We start from the raw sequence: 21065 nt of genomic DNA, 5'->3' as shown, positions 1-21065 counted from the left end.
GCTAAGATATAACCAGAATGTTGTGAAATACCACTGCAGGGAGAAAGACCTGCTGCGATTGGGTAAATGAGTCATCACTTCACCTGCCAGTTATCGCATCGGAATGATATCATTGGCACGAACGGTGAATCCCAGAGTTCCAAGCTGCGATGTGTTACGCAACGCTCGTTAGCTTAAGTGTGCATGATTTTTCGCTGTTGTAGTTAGGGAATTCCACTCAAAGAAACCTCTTAGCATTCTTACGCAAATGCGTAGACGAGTTGGAAAAAAACATCTATGTAGACGTCAGTGTCTTATTTTGTTTGGCGTGTGAAAAGTGTTTCTAAGAAGAAAGAAATATGACACTCTGCAGCACATTGATACTACGAGGTGCAAGGAGAAGTTTAAGAATAAATCTAAGTTAAACTACCAACTGATTGAAAGCGATGTTGACAAAAACTGAGCTGTAGTGATACATTTTTCAAAGACTTTTGCTTATCATTAGTAGTTTCCGACATTCAGCTGTTGAATAATGTGCAAGGTCAGGTATTTTTAGAAAAAAATACACACGAATCTACATTGTGCAAAAACTATTAGCCACGGCTTTTTGAAGAAGTAGTTGGCAATAGTCGAAATATACTGAAGCATGAAAATATTTGTATTTCTATTGACGGAACCACAGATGAATCCGGACAGTGCGTGTTTTGTGTTGTAGTCGGTGCTATAAAAGTAGGGAGCACATCATTTCTTCTTAACATACAAATTCTCGACCGAGTAACTTGTTTCACTGTTGCCAAATTTTTCAGAGACTCGTTAACTTCCTGGTGGCCAGAAGGGATAAGGTACGAAAGTATATTGTTATTTTTCAGTGATGCTGCCCCATACATGGCTAAAGCGGGAATTGGATTAAAAGTTCTGTCCTCTCATTTAGCTCACCTGACGTGCCTTTCTCACGGTTTACATCGTGTTGCTGAAAATGTGAGAAGTCAGTATAACGAGGTGGATCTTCTTTTTTCTAGAGTGAAGAAAGAGTTTGTCAAGTCACCAATTCGAATTTAAACATTCCTTGAACTCCTTCCAAATTTTGATTTGTCTCCTGAGCCAGTTTTAACTCGGCGCGGAACGTGGTTACAGGCTGTGTCACACTAAACGAAACATTTAAGTGCAGAAGAAGCAGTCAGTATTGCCACAGTCCACGAATGGTTTGCAAAAACGGCATCCAAGAAAAGATACAGTACATCCGTTACAGTTCCCCCAAAATATCTAATATTTTAAAGCAGCTGGTAGCTCGAAATAACTCCTTGGTACGTTCAATTTCTCTGATAGATGAAATTTCAGTAACATTGTCTTCAGAAACACTTGGAATCGCCAAACTCACTTTCGATGAACTGTGCAGCCAGAGAAAAATTACTTTTACAAAACAACGTGTCTAATTTTTAAAAAGGTTTCTGTTGAAAAAGCAAATATTGAAGAGGAATTGGCCGAAGAAGAACTGAGGCACTTTTCACATGCACCTGTGAAGTCGTGCTACGACGAAAGAACCACTCTATAAATTATTCTTCACTTATACACGCAGCTGTTTCACACAGGAAAATCACAGGATAAACTTCCTTGTGTGTAACAGCCTTCAATAACGTAAGAGTTCTGTAAAACTACCATATTTATGTGTATTCATTTTTGCTTACGTTGGTGCTTATTTTCACAATTTTTCCTGCCTATTTGCTTGTGTATTTTACTATTTTATTGTGCTTAGAAATAATATTTTTTTATAATAATAGTCAATATATTACAATAAACGTGTAAATAAGTCTTTCCGTGTACTTATTTATAATATCTACTTGTGTTTAAGTAATATCAAATAAAATATGCCACTAAAACTTAAAAAAAGGTTATAATGACTAGTTTCCTGCAGTCAGATGTTTCTGTTTGTACATCAAAGAGTTAAGTGGCTGACCAACAGGTTTTGACAAACGGGTGTATTTTCAGAGTCAATATGCATAAAGATGTACCTAAATGTCACACGATTAGTAGAAGAAGAAATAAAACCTTAATGTAACTCGGAACCTAGCCAACGATACATTTTTTTGAGTAAACTTACCAGTTTGGTATGTATAGGACATCCGAGTACATAGCCCATGATGTTTAGAACACCCAGTAACATGAAACTTGCTATGGTAGCATTGACAACCGCGTAACGCACAAGTCTGTCAGAACCCTCAGCAACTCGGTCATTGGCTGTGAGAGCGGCTAAGGCAATGCATATAAGCTGAAAAGCAATCATACATACATATTTATATCAATGGATTATAGATCAATAACATACAGACGATTACTCTATATTTATTTTGATTCGGAGTTTCACTGCTCTGGGACGCAACTATAGCGACAGGTAGTAGATTCAGTCATATATTTACGATATGAATGACACACAATTTGTTATAATAAAAGAATGGGTATATAATACATTTATGAATACTGTATATCCATTTGTAGTGAGCTAGAAGTGTAACGTATACGCACTGTGTTCACACAGAAATACTAACAGACGTTTTTCATCAGTATGCAGCACCTTAAAAGTCCTCTATTTATTTTGCACTGTATAATTATACAAATAAAAACAGACGACCAAGAAGCAGAAATGACAATCCAAACTGTTGATGGAGATGTATCATGCATTGGGGCATTTATTATATTCCACAGATCGTTTCCTGAAGTATGTATTACAGATATGTCTAAGAAATTAAATGATGCATTAAATGAGAGACATACCTATTAGAAGCAACTTATGTAGGCTTTGCAGACGATAATAAAACTGCTGTCTTCGTCTTTATAAAGACTATAAACATACTACTTACACAGTTATATCAAGTAGTTGCTGTTCGTTCGTTATTGCTTGCTTAATATTAACATGAGAGCTCTAATAACCACCAAAAAAATCGACTATCTAAGAATTGTAAGAATAATAGTCTGTTTACAATAGATACGATTAATTATGTTACTGTTAGAGTTTCTTTCCTTGCATGTACTTGTTCAGAAAATTAGATGTGGTGTAGGAAAATCTACAGGGTCTGATTTTCATATTATTCTTCCTGTTCGCTTCTCATGGATAAATGCTTTATTCAACAAAGTTATGACAACTTTTTTTATCAAAATTGACCGATTTCGCATTACCTGTAACATTTCTTTTAGAGTACGGCCGTTAATTTCTGTTTCTGGTTGGCTACCAGTAAGACATTTTTATTTCTTTATAGTTGCATAATAGTGTTGTTCCATGGCTTCACCAGAGGGGTATGGATTGCTCTTGTGTCGATCAGCAGAACCACGTCCTAGGGGAAGATGAATTTGTCAGCACGATGAGCAGGCAATATTGAACAAAATATATTCATTATGCAAGGAGACTCATCCAGCACGCTGATGATGAGAATGACACCTGCCAGCTGCTCTGAAAGCCAAAGTTGCGACATGTTACGCCTCCAGGGTGGCTTCTGAAGGAGCCGAAGTCATCGTCGCCCAGCGGCAATGCCTGACGCCTCCGGTCCGCTGTGCCTTCTGGGGTGCAAGTATTCATGTAGGAGAAGCATATGACATCCGGGTCTCATATGTACGATTCAGACCAAACCACCATGCTCAGATTGTGCTAAGTAATATCCAGGTGTTCAGTACGCCCAGTGATGCACCCAACATCAGCCGATAATTATGAGTAGAAGACCGCCTGTCGTTCAAGGTAAAGCAACCAGCCGCTGTCGGCCATTAGCTGCAGAGCTGTGCCTGAAGTGAAGTCTGCATGCAGTCAACTTGGCGCCATCACACTGCTGACTCACCCACAGGGTGATTACCTTATGTTGACGGCCATTCCCCATCCACCTAGCTGCGCAGCTACTCTGTAGCTATCTGCCAGCCCAATTGGGCTTACAATCTTGCTGTCCAACATTCATAGCAGGCACACGCCATCAGCAGATTAGCTCCGCCTGATCCAGTGAGTTGCATGATGCGACTATGGGAGCGACCAAGCAGCCAGGTGTCACCCATCGCCGTCAATGCACCCCTTGCGGCTGCTCAACACGGTTGTACTGACACCAGTCCCTGAGGGACTGCTGCTGATGCCAGCACACTCCAGTGACCAAGACCATCTCTCTTTGTAACTGTCATGAATAAAAGAATGTCTTAACCAGGATGTTTTGCTGACGGTTCGTCTTCCAGCTCCAGCTCACAACCACTACTGCACCCACGCTACGGTAAGGTAATGGCACTCCATCCTGTGTTGTCAGCAGCCCTATTCACCCACCACCATATACGCCACGTTCTGACCTCTACATTTTGGCGTCAGAAGAGCCAGTTACGCCCCTACGTCGGCAGCCGCAACTCACAGTTTTGACATACAATTGGTGAGTGATGCTTTTTGTGTTTCCTTTATTGTAGGACGTCGGAGGGTTTTTGCCAGATGTTTTACTGAGTTTGAATGTGTGGTTTGGAGTAATCAAACTCAAATGGCATTTTGAGAATTGTAATAAATGTATGATAGTTTGGACTGTTTGGAACTAGCAATATATGCTGTTTTCAGCAATAAGTAAGGCTCATTGTTCTGAGGCAAGTAGAACAGCAAGCATGAGCAGCCATTGGGAAGAAAGATCATGTTACAATAAAGGTTATTTAAGGGTCCTCCCCATCACTCTGTTTTGTTCTCCTGTCTTTTGTTTCATGTGTAATTGATAGAGGGTCAATGATGCCGCAATTGACATTGGAGGGGGGGGGAGGGCTATCTTACAGGAAACCCTGCGAATGTTAGCAGCTCAGGCAGATCAGTTGTAAGCAGACAATTCATGATTTATATCTGAGAAAATAATGTCTGTGAAGATAAGAACTCGAATTTGGGGAATTTAGTTACTCCTGGATATGCGGAGAGGAGGCAGATGAAATATGACAATTGTTGAGTTACAAACAGGCACCACTGTGGTCATCTGCCAATAAGTCATACTAGATTTTTGAAAAGTCTTCAGATATAAAAAAAGAGTAATACATGTTCTGTGATACAATTTGGGAGTGCGAGCCCACATAGAGGCTTACCATCCAAAGAACATAACGACAGGAACAGGGAAAGGGGGAAGTTACAGTGGTACAGAAAGTACACTACGGCTCATGCTGTAAGGTTGCTTGCAGAGTTAAGATGTGGATTTAGATGTAGATTTGGAAGCAGAAAACAAAAATAAAGAAGTTAATAGTGTGAATTAAACTGATGCGCAAAGTACTAATGTTGTAGAAGTTAGGGAGAATTGTGTGGTTGTTGCTAAACTACAGTGGTCTGATTTGATTTGAGAGAAAACAGACAACAGCAAGTTCACAACCTGATAGCAATCGCTTTAACTTGTAAGCCTTCCACTCGTCTACCTGGCCATGTGTACACTTCATTAAATCTGTGCTCTGACAGTGGTTGTTATTGCTAGCCTGCATTAGAGTTTATCACTTTTATCACAATTTTAAATAAAAAATTTTATGGTGAAAAAATTAATAAAGATGGCGGCCCTATCATTATTGTACTGAATTAGTGATGGGTACTTAATATATCAACATGTGATTAATCTTTTATAAAAATGGCTAGAGTTTACTAATCATAAAAAAGGACAAACAACACAAGTTACGTGGGATGACAAGTAAATCATGAACTGATGGCAACACAAGTAGAAGCAACAATTAATTAACACTCCGCTGGGTGGCGTTTGGTTGGCAAAGACCAAAGGTTATCTTTTTAATCTATTTACCCTGGCTCAAAACATGGATAAATCTGAAATTGTCTAATGCTGAATAGCCTTTGATAGAGTTACTCTAAACAGAAGTGACACTACATTGGGGAACTGAGAACAAGTTTTGAGACAGTGATTCTGTTTGCCATAAAAAGCCAGAGCGGCAATACTATACCCCTTTATCAACGCATAATGTTGTCTTAGGTGACGGTCACGGTGCAAGAGTCTGCAGAGTAGCGATGAGCAGCGCCTGTAGTTCGTTCATCACGGGCACAAAATATGCAAGGTCACAGGCAGGTGATTTGTCAGATGGATCGTAACTGCTCTCTAATGGAGCTCTGAACTCTCGGAATATTCCAGCGTATCACATTCCCGTTCGTCGGTCGTACCATGGATCAGTTTGACACGCTCATAAGGCAGCGAGCACAAGGAGATCAAACGTCATGGTGGCAGATTCTATACCAATAAGACTGTCCTTTGCACAGTGAGCTGGCCAAGATGATTGAGGTCCAAACTCTCAGTACAGTTAAGGCTTAACCACAGGCTCCCCAGTAATGACAAGTGCCATTGGGAAGCCATGCTCAGAACAGGAGTCCCAAGTGCACCCCACTCATAACAAGAGAAAAGACCATAATTTCCTCCCCAATCAGAAGAACATTTCTCCCCTCGTCGCCTTTCCATCAAAACTTGGTAAACTCGAAAAGTGCACCAAAGCAGCCACCCCCACATGGGTTTCGCGCCAATCACAAGAGTCCATGAGCGCCACATCTCCCCTCTCACTTCTGTACTAAACCTCCTGCCCGATCCTAAACAAAGTTAATAATATTCTTTTCCATGCTGGAGAAGCAGCCGATACCTAAATCGTAAATATCTGTGCAGGGAAGAGAAGCTGTTATGCTCCCAGATTGTGTTTCCCACAGCCACTGTAGGCAGCATGCTTTGAGAGTTTTTATTAGGCCTAAACTTAACAACACGTTTATCATAGGGATCAGTATCTACACAGGCGAAACGCCACAGCATGTTCGACCAGGGGTCTCGGCTAAACTAAGAGAAGTGCTTTTGTGTCCCAACATAGCCTATTTCAGAGCCGCCATAAATGTTGCATTCCGTCCTAAAATTCTTCCGAAGGCCCAAGGCTTCCCAAAAAATTCTGCAGACAAAGGGATGACACCACGTGATGACTCAGTCTACAGCATCTGGTCCAAGGTGAACATGGAAATTCCTGGATTTTTGTGGATGCCAGCTCTGTACACAATGGGCATTTACGACACTATTGAAACGCCTCAGCTGAGCGACCTACTTTCCTTCCTGCGCCTCTGTCCTACCATGGCCAGAAACGCTTAACAGATAGATCGAGATAGGCTGTTTTCCACCTCTTTGCCCGAAAGCCAGTGCGAGAAATTCTTGGGGTCAGCATTCTGTCCCCCGTAAGTGCTTTGAAATACTGTGGAAATGCCTCGACCGGGATACCTACTTTCTATCCTGGCCGCTGTCCTGCCATGGACAGAAACGCAAAACAGCTAGATCCAGGTAGGTTGTTTTTCACCTCTTCAGGAAAGATTGTCTGCACACCGTTTTCAGAAATTCTTGCACCAGCATTCTTTCCCCAGTAAGTGCATTAAGATATTCCTCTCCCTAGCAGGTCTTGTTCTCAACTCCAGAAAATACTATTCGAAGGAGAGCTACCATAAAGTACCCGTATGGATTAACAATGTACATGCTCTCATCAACGCCTGCTCATGTTGATAACTTCCGGATGTATTATAGAAAATAATGTCTGAGATGTAATAACAACATTAAAGAATAGGCTTAAATATGAAAATAAGTGGGACAGCGACTTGTCCTCTTTCCGTGTATCAGCTCCAGTATCTTGTCAAAATGACAAGTGTGAATCGTCTGTAGTACCACACAAAGTGAAAGTGTGTTGCACTGAGGTAAATGAGTGTGTATTACCATATGTGATTCTGATTTAGGTGCAGTCAGCCCTTGAGTTGTAAAAACAGAGGTTCCGGTGCTTTGACCTTTGGAGGGGGGAGTGGCTTGAAAAGACTCTTAAAACGTTGTTCTAAAGCTTTTCTGTTCATTTTAAAAGCGCAAGTGCATCATTTGTTTTGGTAAAAACGAAAATTCTATTGTACCATAAATCAAAATCTCTGATTCTGATTTTTTTTCGTCAGGAGTGCCGGTATGGAGTACCAGTGCATACCGTCAGAAATCAAGCAATTGGTGCAGAAGTATCTACTACATTTGGTGATAATGGGTGTTGTGTAGAAGCCGTAGAGCCTGAGCAAGGTGTACGTTGAAGTACAGGTGTCAATGGAATTTGTGTCGTGCAGATTCTAGCTGCAGACGGTAATTCTGCTACAGATACGGTGGAGAACGCACAAGGTAGATGATGTTATGTTGTGGCTGAGAAGTGGAACAGGCACGTTTATTTCTGAAGGACGCAGATCCGTCGACATCTGTTGTGGTTACGCCTCCTCGGAATGGGGAAGAGGGAGGCAAAGAAGAAAGAGGAAACATTATTGTAAGGCTAATGAGCTGACAGTGCTGAATGCATTCAGGAATGTGTGCCTGAGGACCAGAAGTTTCATAAAGCTGATAACACTAGTGAGGGTAAAGTAAAAGTCATAAAACTTGTTCTTTTGCAGTGCACCTATCGAACTCAGGGAGATATAATTTCAACTGAGATAGGCTAGTGCCAGTAATACACTGATGCGTAGGCCTCCTGTCATGAGAGCAGAACCATGTAAATGATGAACACAATGATTAAGATTCAGTTCACAAGGCTCGTAGTAAAATTGCGTGCTTATGGAATATCGTCTCAGTTATGTAACTGGATTTGCGATTTCCTGTCAGAAAGGTCACACAGTTCGTAGTAGTTGACGGAAAGTCATCGAGTAAAACTGAAGTGATTTTAGGTGTCCCCCTAGGTAGTGTTTTGGCCCTTTGCTGTTCCTTATCCACACAGGGTATTACAAAAAGGTACGGCCAAACTTTCAGGAAACATTCCTCACACACAAAGAAAGAAAATATGTTACGTGGATATGTGTCCGAGAACGCTTACTTTCCATCTTAGAGCTCATTTTATTACTTCTCTTCAAATCACATTAATCATGGAATGGAAACACACAGCAACAGAACGTACCAGCGTGACTTCAAACACTTTGTTATAGGAAATGTTCAAAATGTCCTCCGTTAGCGAGGATACATGCATCCACCCTCCGTCGCATGGAATCCCAGATGCGCTGATGCAGCCCTGGAGAACTGCGTATTGTATCACAGCCGTCCACGATACAAGCACGAAGAGTCTCTGCATTTAGTACCGGGGTTGCGTAGACAAGAGCTTTCAAATGCCCCCATAAATGAAAGTCAAGAGGGTTGGGATCAGGAGAGCGTGGAGGCCATGGAATTGGTCCGCCTCTACCAATCCATCGGTCACCGAATCTGCTGTTGAGAAGCGTACGAACATTTCGACTGAAATGTGCAGGAGTTCCATCGTGCATGAACCACATGTTGTGTCGAACTTGTAAAGGCACATGTTCTAGCAGCACAGGTAGAGTATCCCGTATGAAATCATGATAACGTGCTCCATTGAGTGTAGGTGGACGAAGCTAAAATGACCTCTAACATGGAAATTAAGCGTTTCCGGACACATGTCCACATAGCATCTTCTCTTTATTTGTGGGTGAGGAATGTTTCCTGGAAGTTTGGCCGTACCTTTTTGTAACACCCTGTATAAACGATATGGGAGACAATCTGAGCAGCCGTCTTCAGTTGTCTGCAGATGACGCTGTCGTTTCGCTCCCCAAGGTAGTGTTATAGGCCCTTTTCTGTTCCTTCTCTATATAAATGATTTGGGAGACAATCTGAGCAGCCGTCTTCGGTTGTTTGCAGATGACGCTGTCGTTCATCGACTAATAAAGTCATCAGAAGATCAAAACAAACTGCAAAACGATTTGGAAGAAATATCTGAATGGTGCGAAAAGAGGCAGTTGATCTTAAGTAACGAAAAGTGTGAGGTCATCCACATGAGTGTGAAAAGGAACTCTTTAAACTTTGGTTACATGATAAATCAGTCTAATCTAAAAGCCGTAAATTCAACTAAATACCTAGGTATTACAATTACGAACAAATTAAATTGGAAAGAACACACAGCAAATGTTGTGGGGAAGGCTAACCAAAGGCTGCGTTTTATTGGCAGGACACTTAGAAAATGTAACAGACCTACTAAGGAGACTGCCTACACCACGCTTGTCCGTCCTCTTTTAGAGTACTGCTGCACGGTGTGGGATCCTTACCAGATAGGACTGACGGAGTACATCGAAAAAGTTCAAACAAAGGTAGCACGTTTTGTATTATCGCGAAATATGGGAGAGAGTGTCACAGAAATGATACAGGATTTGGGCTGGAAATCATTAAAAGAAAGGCGTTCTTCGTTGCGACGGTATCTTCTCACGAAATTCCAATCACCAACTTCCTCCTCCGAACGCGAAAATATTTTGTTGACACCGATCTACTTAGGGCGGAACGATCACCACGACGAAATAAGGGAAACCAGAGCTTGTACGTAAAGATATGGGTGTTCATTCATTCTGCACGTTATAAGAGATTGGAATAAGAGAACTGTAAAGGTGGTTCGATGACCCTCTGCCAGGCCTTAAATGTGATTTGCAGAGTATCGATGTAGATGTAGATGTAGATGTAGAAGTGCCACACGGTACAGGGATGTTGTTTAGGCCAAGAGAAGCTACAAGGAATCACAGCATTGCAAGAAGTAGTCAGTCCATAAACAGCTTATAAGTAAAGGAAATAAATGAAGCTACCGACTGGTATTTCATGTGCGCTAGTACAATATGTGATTTTTGTGTGAACATAGTTTTAAAGATGTATCTTCGGAGAAAATATGAGTTAAGATACCACCAGATAAACAAGGAGACCCAGCTGTGAGAAATATATTGAGTGGAAGCAGTTGCTGTTAAATGACTGTTAAGGGATTTGTTAAACAGAGAAGATTCTGGAATTTCATTTGGCTGGTTTGTTATGTGTTGTTTGAAAATAACACTGAAGTGAATAAGCTGTCAAAGAAGCTAGTGGTTTACACTGCGTTAGATTACAGTAAGGAGAAGCAGAGGACATGGTACTTTCTATCATACCTGATAACCAGGTGCAATGGAGCAACAGCATGTATTCAGTACACCAGAACACTCATTCAGTAAGCTGACGATGCACTAGTCAGCACCTCTGAGAGCCAAAATTGGAACGTCTTACAACTGTGGAAGAGCTTTAGAAGGGGATGTCTAGAGAAGAAATCCAGGGCAAAAGAAGTAATCATAGCCCAATGGTAATGGCCAATCACTCCTGCCTGAGTGCTGCACCAGGAGAAATACTAGCCAGCCTGGTCACATATACAGGATGTTACAAAAAGGTACGGCCAAACTTTCAGCAAACATTCATCACACGCAAATAAAGAAAAGATTTTATGTGGACATGTGTCCGGAAACGCTTAATTTCCATGTTAGAGCTCATTTTTGTTTCGTCAGTATGTACTGTACTTCCTCGATTCACCGCCAGTTGGCCCAATTGAAGGAAGGTAATGTTGACTTCGGTGCTTGAGTTGACATGCGACTCATTGCTCTACAGTGTTCATCACGAACGTGGTTTTTCAGTCAGTGCAATGTTTACGAATGCGGAGTTGGCAGATGCCCATTTGCTGTATGGATTAGTACGGGGCAATAGCCGTGGCGCGGTAGTTTGTATCGAAACAGATTTCCAGAACGAAGGTGTTCCGACAGGAAGACGATCGAAGCAATTGATCGGCGTCTTAGGGAGCACGGAACATTCCAGCCTATGACTCGCGACTGGGGAAGACCTAGAACGACGAGGACACCTGCAATGGACGAGGCAATTCTTCGTGCAGTTGACGATAACCCAAATGTCAGTGTCAGAGAAGTTGCTGCTGTACAAGGTAACGCTGACCACATCACTGTATGGAGAGTGCTACGGGAGAACCAGTTGTTTCCGTACCATGTACAGCGTGTGCAGGCACTATCAGCAGCTGATTGGCCTCCACGGGTACACTTCTGCGAATGGTTCATCCAACAATGTGTCAATCCTCATTTCAGTACAAATGTTCTCTTTACGGATGAGGCTTCATTCCAACGTGATCAAATTGTAAATTTTCACAATCAACATGTGTGGGCTGACAAGAATCCGCACGCAATTGTGCAATCACGTCATGAACACAGATCTTCTGTGAACGTTTGGGCAGGCATTGTTGGTGATGTCTTGATTGGGCCCCATGTTCTTCCACCTACGCTCAATGGAGCACGTTATCATGATTTCAAAGGGGTACTTTTCCTGTGCTGCTAGAACATGTGCCTTTACAGGTACGATACAACATGTGGTCCATGCACCATGGAGCTCCTGCACATTTCAGTCGAAGTGTTCGTACGCTTCTCAACAACAGATTCGGTGACCAATGGATTGGTAGAGGCGGACCAATTGCATGGCCTCCACGCTCTCCTGACCTCAACCCTCTTGACTTTCATTTATAGTGGCATTTGAAAGCTCTTGTCTACGCAACCCTGGTACCAAATGTAGAGACTCTTCGTGCTCGTATTGTGGACGGCTGTGATACAATACGCCATTCTCCAGGGCTGCATCAGCGCATCAGGGATTCCATGCGACGGAGGGTGGATGCATGTATCCTCGCTAACGGAGGACATTTTGAACATTTCCTGTAACAAAGTGTTTGAAGTCACGCTGGTACGTTCTGTTGCTGTGTGTTTCCATTCCATGATTAATGTGATTTGAAGAGAAGTAATAAAATGAGCTCTAATATGGAAAGTAAGCGTTTCCGGACATACGTGCACATAACATATTTTCTTTCTTTGTGTGTGAGGAATGGTTCCTGAAAGTTTGGCCGTACCTATTTGTAACACCCTGTATATACCACCCAAATCGGACCTTCATGCTGATGTTGTGCTCAACAGTATCCAGTATTCCCAGTGACATTGTTATAGCTAGCTGATAACTATGAGAAGAAGACTTTCAGTTCAAGATGAAGCCGCCAACTGCAAGCGCAAGGCATCACAGTCATTAAAAGCAGGTCTCTTTCGTAGCTGAAGTCTGCATGCACTCAACTTGGCGCCGTCGCACCATCCCTCAAAGGGTGACTACTTATGCTGGTGGCCATCTCTATGGTGGGCTGGGGTTCGAGCTTGGGCCATCTAGCTGCCCAGTTACTCTGCAGTTGTCTGCCAGCCCATTCGGATTTATACTGCTGCTGTCCAACTCCCACAGCAGGTACACGCCGTCGTCATCAACCACGGAAGAAGCTGCAGGTTAACACTGACCGATTTGGTGTGTTATATGCTGCCTCTAAGGGTGTAGCAGACAGACAGACGAGTTTTGTGTCACCCGCCACCGACAACACGCTGCCTTCCATGGGCTCGCTATGACTGCACTGACACCGAGATGCATCGACACCTGTCTGGGCTATCTTCCTGGTGGACTGCCTTTGATGCCAGTGCACTCTTACAACCGTGGTCGACAGAGGGCACAGACCTCCTCTCCAGCTACGAATCCGTCTCTGTAACTGTCAAAATTAAAGGATTGTCCTAACCAGGATATTTTACTGATGGTTCACTGTTCAGCTTCAGCTCGTCACCGCCACTGCAGCCACATTGAGATGGGTGAACAACGCTCCACCCTGACTTGCCACCATAGCGTCACCAACTGATCTCCACAATATACACTACTGGCCATTAAAATTGCCACACCACGAAGGTGAGGTGCTACAGACGCGAAATTTAACCGACAGGAAGAAGATGCTGTGATATGCAAATGATTAGCTTTTCAGAGCATTCACACAAGGTTGGCGCCGGTGGCGACACCTACAACGTGCTGACATGAGGAAAGATTTCTCATACACAAACAGCAGTTGACCGGCGTTGCCTGGTGAAACGTTGTTGTGATGCCTCGTGTATCACACCAGGCCACAGTTATTCGCGATATATTTGAAGAACGTTTTGGACATTTCGGGCGAATGACTTGGCCACACTGATCGCCCGATGAGAATCACATCGAACACTTATGGGACGTAATCAAGAGGTCAGTTCTGCGCAAAATACTACACCGACAACACGTTCGCAATTCAGTACGGTTACAGAGGCAGCATAGATAAGTATTTCTCCAGGGGACTTACAACGACTTGTGGCGTCATTGTCATGTCGAGTTGCTACACTACAACGATATTAGGAGGTATCCCATGACGTTTATCATCTCAGTGTATACAGAGGAATGGATAAGAAAACTGAGCTTCTTTCAGGTGACAATATATTTGGCTTTAGCAGAGCTAAAGGGAAGTCCGACGTTGTACTTGATAAGGGAAGTGTGAGAAGTCAAGGCACTTTCAAGGGATTTGTCAACGCTGGGGCTAGATAAAGAATGGAATCACTAGGTCTCTAGAGATGGGGATTGAAGCTTTCGACAGCGAGGTGCAAACGTCTAAGATGTCGGATTCTTCAGTATGGATTGATAAAGATTACCTGAAAATACTTCCAAATTACAATTACCAAGCAAATCATAGAATTTGCCTGTTACAAATCTAAACACACCAAAGTGATCACAACAGTGAGGAGCGAGCAATACCATTTCAGTATTAACACCACGCAACATGATTTTTTGGTGCAATTTTCGCTGATCCTGAAGTACTGTTTTGCGCTGATACGTACAGCTTTATTGCTAATCAAGTAAATTCAATCTTCATCTAAACCCGAGTTCCACGGAGAGAAGTTTTATTGCAGGGAAAGGAACTTATATTTTAGTAATAACAGTTGCCCACATTTGTCACACACTTCTGGCTTCCAGACAAGAAACGTTAGTTCATTATTCACATCCTATAATGAGAGGGGGGGTTGGGGGTCATCAGTCTTCTAATCAGTTTAATGCAGCTCGCAACGAATTCCTCTCCTGTGCCAAACTCTTCACCTCAGGGTAGCACTTGCAACCTACAACCTCACTTATCTGCTGGACATACTCCAGTCTCTGTCTCCCTCTACACTTTTTAGCCTCTACAGCTCTCTCTACTTCCCTTGTCTCTTAACAGGTGTCCTATTGTCCTTTCCCTTCTCCTTGTCATTGTTTTCCATATAATCCTCTCCTCCCCAATCCTGCGAAGAACCTCCTCATTCCTTACCTCATGAGTCCACCTAATTTTGAACATTCTTCTGTAGTAACTCATCTCAAACGCTTCGATTGTCAGCTGTTCCAGTTTTGCCACTGTTCATGTTTCACTATAATCCACTCCTGGAAATGGAAAAAAGAACACATTGACACCGGTGTGTCAGACCCACTATACTTGCTCCGGACACTGCGAGAGGGCTGTACAAGCAATGATCACACGCACGGCACAGCGGACACACCAGGAACCGCGGTGTTGGCCGTCGAATGGCGCTAGCTGCGCAGCATTTGTGCACCGCCGCCGTCAGTGTCAGCCAGTTTGCCGTGGCATACGGAGCTCCATGGCAGTCTTTAACACTGGTAGCATGCCGCGACAGCGTGGACGTGAACCGTATGTGCAGTTGACGGACTTTGAGCGAGGGCGTATAGTGGGCATGCGGGAGGCCGGGTGGACGTACCGCCGAATTGCTCAACACGTGGGGCGTGAGGTCTCCACAGTACATCGATGTTGTCGCCAGTGGTCGGCAGAAGGTGCACGTGCCCGTCGACCTGGGACCGGACCGCAACGACGCACGGACGCACGCCAAGACCGTAGGATCCTACGCAGTGCCGTAGGGGACCGCACCGCCACTTCCCAGCAAATTAGGGACACTGTTGCTCCTGGCGTATCGGCGAGGACCATTCGCAACCGTCTTCATGAAGCTGGGCTACGATACCGCACACCATTAGGCCGTCTTCCGCTCACGCCCCAACATCGTGTAGCCCGCCTCCAGTTGCGTCGCGACAGTCGTGAATGGAGGGACGAATGGAGACGTGTCGTCTTCAGCGATGAGAGTCGCTTCTGCCTTGGTGCCAATGATGGTCGTATGCGTGTTTGGCGCCGTGCAGGTGAGCGCCACTATCAGGACTGCATACGACCGAGGCACACAGGGCCAACACCCGGCATCATGGTGTGGGGAGCGATCTCCTACACTGGCCGTACACCTCTGGTGATCGTCGAGGGGACACTGAATAGTGCACGGTACAGCCAAACCGTCATCGAACCCATCGTTCTACCATTCCTAGACCGGCAAGGGAACTTGCTGTTCCAACAGGACAATGCACGTCCGCATGTATCCCGTGCCACCCAACGTTCTCTAGAAGGTGTAAGTCAACTACCCTGGCCAGCAAGATCTCCAGATCTGTCCCCCATTGAGCATGTTTGGGACTGGATGAAGCGTCGTCTCACGCGGTCTGCACGTCCAGCACGAACGCTGGTCCAACTGAGGCGCCAGGTGGAAATGGCATGGCAAGCCGTTCCACAGGACTACATCCAGCATATCTACCATCGTCTCCATGGGAGAATAGCAGCCTGCATTGCTGCGAAAGGTGGATATACACTGTACTAGTGCCGACATTGTGCATGCTCTGTTGCCTGTGTCTATGTGCCTGTGGTTCTGTCAGTGTGATCATGTGATGTATCTGACCCTAGGAATGTGTCAATAAAGTTTCCCCTTCCTGGGACAATGAATTCACGGTGCTCTTATTTCAATTTCCAGGAGTGTACAATGCTCTGCTCCAAACGTACACTCTCAGAAATTTCTTCCTCAACGTTTATTAGCTCAGCTACATGTAATTTTTAATTTCCTTAGGCACGGGATCTCAAAAGTGTTTAAATACCCAAACTTGTGTTGTTATGAAACTTCCTGGCAGATTAAAAATGTGTGCCCCACCGAGACTCGAACTCGGGACCTTTGCCTTTCGCGGGCAAGTGCTCTACCACCTGACCAACCGAAGCACGAATCACGCCCGGTACTCACAGCTTCACTTCTGCCACTACCTCGTCTCCTACCTTCCAAACTTTACAGAAGCTCTCCTGCGAACCATGCAGAACTAGCACTCCTGAAAGAAAGGATATTGCGGAGACATGGCTTAGCCACAGCCTGGGGGATGTTTCCAGAATGAGATGTTCACTCTGCAGTGGAGTGTGCGCTGATATGAAACTTCCTGGCAGATTAAAACTGTGTGCCCGACCGAGACTCGAACTCGGGACCTTTGCCTTTCGCGGGCAAGTACTCTACCATCTGACCAACCGAAGCACGACTCACGCCTGGTACTCGCAGCTTCACTTCTGCCACTACCTCGTCTCCTACCTTCCAAACTTTACAGAAGCTCTCCTGCGAACCATGCAGAACTAGCACTCCTGAAAGAAAGGATATTGCGGAGACATGGCTTAGCCACAGCCTGGGGGATGTTTCCAGAATGAGATTTTCACTCTGCAGCGGAGTGTGCCCTGATATGAAACTTCCTGGCAGATTAAAACTGTGTGCCCGACCGAGACTCGAACTCGGGACCTTTGTCTTTCGCGGGCAAGTGCTCTACCATCTGAGCTATCGAAGCACGACTCACGGCCGGTACTCACAGCTTCACTTCTGCCAGTACCTCGTCTCCTACCTTCCAAACTGTACAAAAGCTCTCCTGCGAACCATGCAGAACTAGCACTCCTGAAAGAAAGGATATTGCGGAGACATGGCTTAGCCACAGCCTGGGGGATGTTTCCAGAATGAGATTTTCACTCTGCAGCGGAGTGTGCCCTGATATGAAACTTCCTGGCAGATTAAAACTGTGTGCCCGACCGAGACTCGAACTCGGGACCTTTGCCTTTCGCGGGCAAGTGCTCTACCATCTGAGCTACCGAAGCACGGCTCGTGCACGGTACTCACAGCTTCACTTCTGCCAGTACCTCCTCTCCTACCTTCCAAACTTTACAGAAGCTCTCCTGTGAACCATGCAGAACTAGCACTCCTGAAAGAAAGGATATTGCGGAGACATGGCTTAGCCACAGCCTGGGGGATGTTTCCAGAATGAGATTTTCACTCTGCAGCGGAGTGTGCCCTGATATGAAACTTCCTGGCAGATTAAAACTGTGTGCCCGACCGAGACTCGAACTCGGGACCTTTGTCTTTCGCGGGCAAGTGCTCTACCATCTGAGCTATCGAAGCACGACTCACGGCCGGTACTCACAGCTTCACTTCTGCCAGTACCTCGTCTCCTACCTTCCAAATTGTACAGAAGCTCTCCTGCGAACCATGCAGAACTAGCACTCCTGAAAGAAAGGATATTGCGGAGACATGGCTTAGCCACAGCCTGGGGGATGTTTCCAGAATGAGATTTTCACTCTGCAGCGGAGTGTGCCCTGATATGAAACTTCCTGGCAGATTAAAACTGTGTGCCCGACCGAGACTCGAACTCGGGACCTTTGCCTTTCGCGGGCAAGTGCTCTACCATCTGGGCTACCGAAGCACGGCTCGCGCACGGTACTCACAGCTTCACTTCTGCCAGTACCTCGTCTCCTACCTTCCAAACTTTACAGAAGCTCTCCTGTGAACCATGCAGAACTAGCACTCCTGAAAGAAAGGATATTGCGGAGACATGGCTTAGCCACAGCCTGGGGGATGTTTGCAGAATGAGATTTTCACTCTGCAGCGGAGTGTGCCCTGATATGAAACTTCCTGGCAGATTAAAACTGTGTGCCCAAGCGAGACTCGAACTCGGGACTTTTGCCTTTCGCGGGCAAGTGCTCTACCATCTGAGCTACCGAAGCACGACTCACGCCTGGTACTCACAGCTTCACTTCTGCCACTACCTCGTCTCCTACCTTCCAAACTTTACAGAAGCTCTCCTGCGAACCATGCAGAACTAGCACTCCTGAAACAAAGGATATTGCGGAGACATGGCTTAGCCACAGCCTGGGGGATGTTTCCAGAATGAGATTTTCACTCTGCAGCGGAGTGTGCCCTGATATGAAACTTCCTGGCAGATTAAAACTGTGTGCCCAAGCGAGACTCGAACTCGGGACTTTTGCCTTTTGCGGGCAAGTGCTCTACCATGTGAGCTATCGAAGCACGACTCACGCGCGGTACTCACAGCTTCATTTCTGCCAGTACCTCATCTCCTACCTTCCAAACTTTACAGAAGCTCTCCTGTGAACCATGCAGAACTAGCATTCCTGAAAGAAAGGATATTGCGGAGACATGGCTTAGCCACAGCCTGGGGGATGTTTTCAGAATGAGATTTTCACTCTGCAGCGGAGTGTGCGCTGATATGAAACTTCCTGGCAGATTAAAACTGTGTGCCCGACCGAGACTCGAACTCGGGACCTTTGCCTTTCGCGGGCAAGTGCTCTACCATCTGAGCTATCGAAGCACGACTCACGCGCGTTACTCACAGCTTCACTGCTGCCAGTACCTCGTCTCCTACCTTCCAAACTTTACAGAAGCTCTCCTGCGAACCATGCAGAACTAGCACTCCTCAAAAAAAAGGATATTGCGGAGACATGGCTTAGCCACAGCCTGGGCGATGTTTCCAGAATGAGATTTTCACTCTGCAGTGGCGTGTGCGCTGATATGAAACTTCGCAGGAGAGCTTCTGTAAAGTTTGGAAGGTAGGAAACGAGGTACTGGCAGAAGTGAAGCTGTGAGTACCGGGCGTGAGTCGTGCTTCGGTAGCTCAGATGGTAGAGCACTTGCCCGCGAAAGGCAAAGGTCCCGAGTTCGAGTCTCGGTCGGGCACACAGTTTTCATCTGCCAGGAAGTTTCATATCAGCGCACACTCCGCTGCAGAGTGAAAATCTCATTCTTGTGCTGTTATGTTTGCGGTAGCTACATAATTGCTAAGCGTAGACAGGGTGTTAATAATTTCATGAAAAATGTCTCCTAATATTTCGTTATAAGGCTTGATTACCGAAAACGAAGCTGCGCCCATCATAAGGGGCATGTACAAGTGCTGAGGGATGGAGACTGTGCAAAAATGAGAAGACAAAATCAATTTGTGATATAACTGCACGTGATTCTCGCAAAACAGTACTTCAAAAACAGCGAAAATTACATTTCGCGATATCCATCGTTTAGACGGAGCCACGAAATCCTGTTTATCACTGTTATTTTTTTATGGTTAACGTTGAAAGTAGTTACAGACGCAGTAAGAAGGATATAAAAAAATCCTAACGCTTCCTTCGGCCTTGCGACCAGTTTCACATATTGAATCTCTCACTATTCTAATTCCACCTACCGTCCTTGAAGATTTGTAGTAGGAGAGCAGCTCAGAAAATGAATGCGATGATGGTGATGATTACAAGCCCGATGATGTTCTGTGCCAGAATTATTTAATCTAAACGACCCAAATTATTTAACTCTTAGCTTGAATCTCGAAAAAGACGTCATCGAATTCCTGGGGACAAGACTGATAGCAAAACATGTTCTATCCCGGGTACCATTCCCCTGGGACAGGAAATCAGGAAAGGAAATAAAAAAATTAGACCATGTAGGATTTTGTTGTGATATTGAGGGTTTATTGAATGTCTTTAACGTCGCTAATGATCCAAGTTAGTTGAGGTTGCCTATAGATCATAACATGGTCTGGAAATTGCAATTTTACATCATGGGAATTTGCTTAGCTCATATCTGTTACCCACTCAGTACACCATAAGAAGAATCGTAAACACCTCAAAGCTACATTGAAATGCGCAAAGTACGAAAAACGTTCTTACAATATGTGGCGATTTCGATGTAGCTCCGTGTTACCTGGTCACGGAAACGCTGTGTTTCATATCTGAGTTGGACAGCGAATCCAAAGACAAGCATAGCACGGTAACTAACTTGAAAGAATAATCCTTCAACTTGGGTTGCAGAATATAATACATGAACCAATTGTTCAAGCAAGCAAGATACTATCACCATCACCTTCTCTTCACATCACGTGTATTAATGAAACAGTTCACTAAAGCACGACCAATTATGGTTACTACTTTCTGTACTTGGTAACAATATCTCCGAATATATCTTAAGAGAAACATAAGGAAGGGATTTTTGTGCGGCAGCAGAATCTTGGTTTCGTTTAATGAAGAGTGACCAACATTTTGAGCAACACCAAACATCCAAACAATGTTTTAGAGTTTCAAGACGTTTGGATGTAAGATATTATGTACATCTTCTGCATTCACATACGAATTTTTTTTTACAGTGAACCTGGAGATGCTTGCGAAGAGGAAGAAAAATGGCCCTCCCTGGACATCAAGGAGATGGAAAAGAGATACCAGGGAAGGTGGAATGCAAACATGATAGTTGACTACTGATTTATGCTCAAGAGAAATGGCGCTTGTGAAAGGGGACAATGAAGAAAGAG

The 21065-nt window shown here is 44.5% G+C and overlaps 1 protein-coding gene across 1 annotated transcript in view; it reads right to left on the bottom strand.

Moving 5' to 3' along the window:
• LOC126284835 (uncharacterized) overlaps nt 1–21065 on the bottom strand; it is a 104707-nt gene that overhangs the window by 43518 nt on the left and 40124 nt on the right. Inside the window, exon 3 of the mRNA XM_049984055.1 lies at nt 2078–2245. Coding sequence (XP_049840012.1) covers nt 2078–2245 — 168 coding nt within the window. The remainder of the gene's footprint in view (nt 1–2077; nt 2246–21065) is intronic.

Source organism: Schistocerca gregaria, chromosome 8 (genome assembly GCF_023897955.1).
Source record: "Schistocerca gregaria isolate iqSchGreg1 chromosome 8, iqSchGreg1.2, whole genome shotgun sequence".
Classification (NCBI taxonomy): Eukaryota; Metazoa; Arthropoda; class Insecta; order Orthoptera; family Acrididae; genus Schistocerca; species Schistocerca gregaria.
The sequence above is the reverse complement of the archived record's forward strand: the minus strand, read 5'-3'. Positions and strand labels throughout refer to the sequence as shown.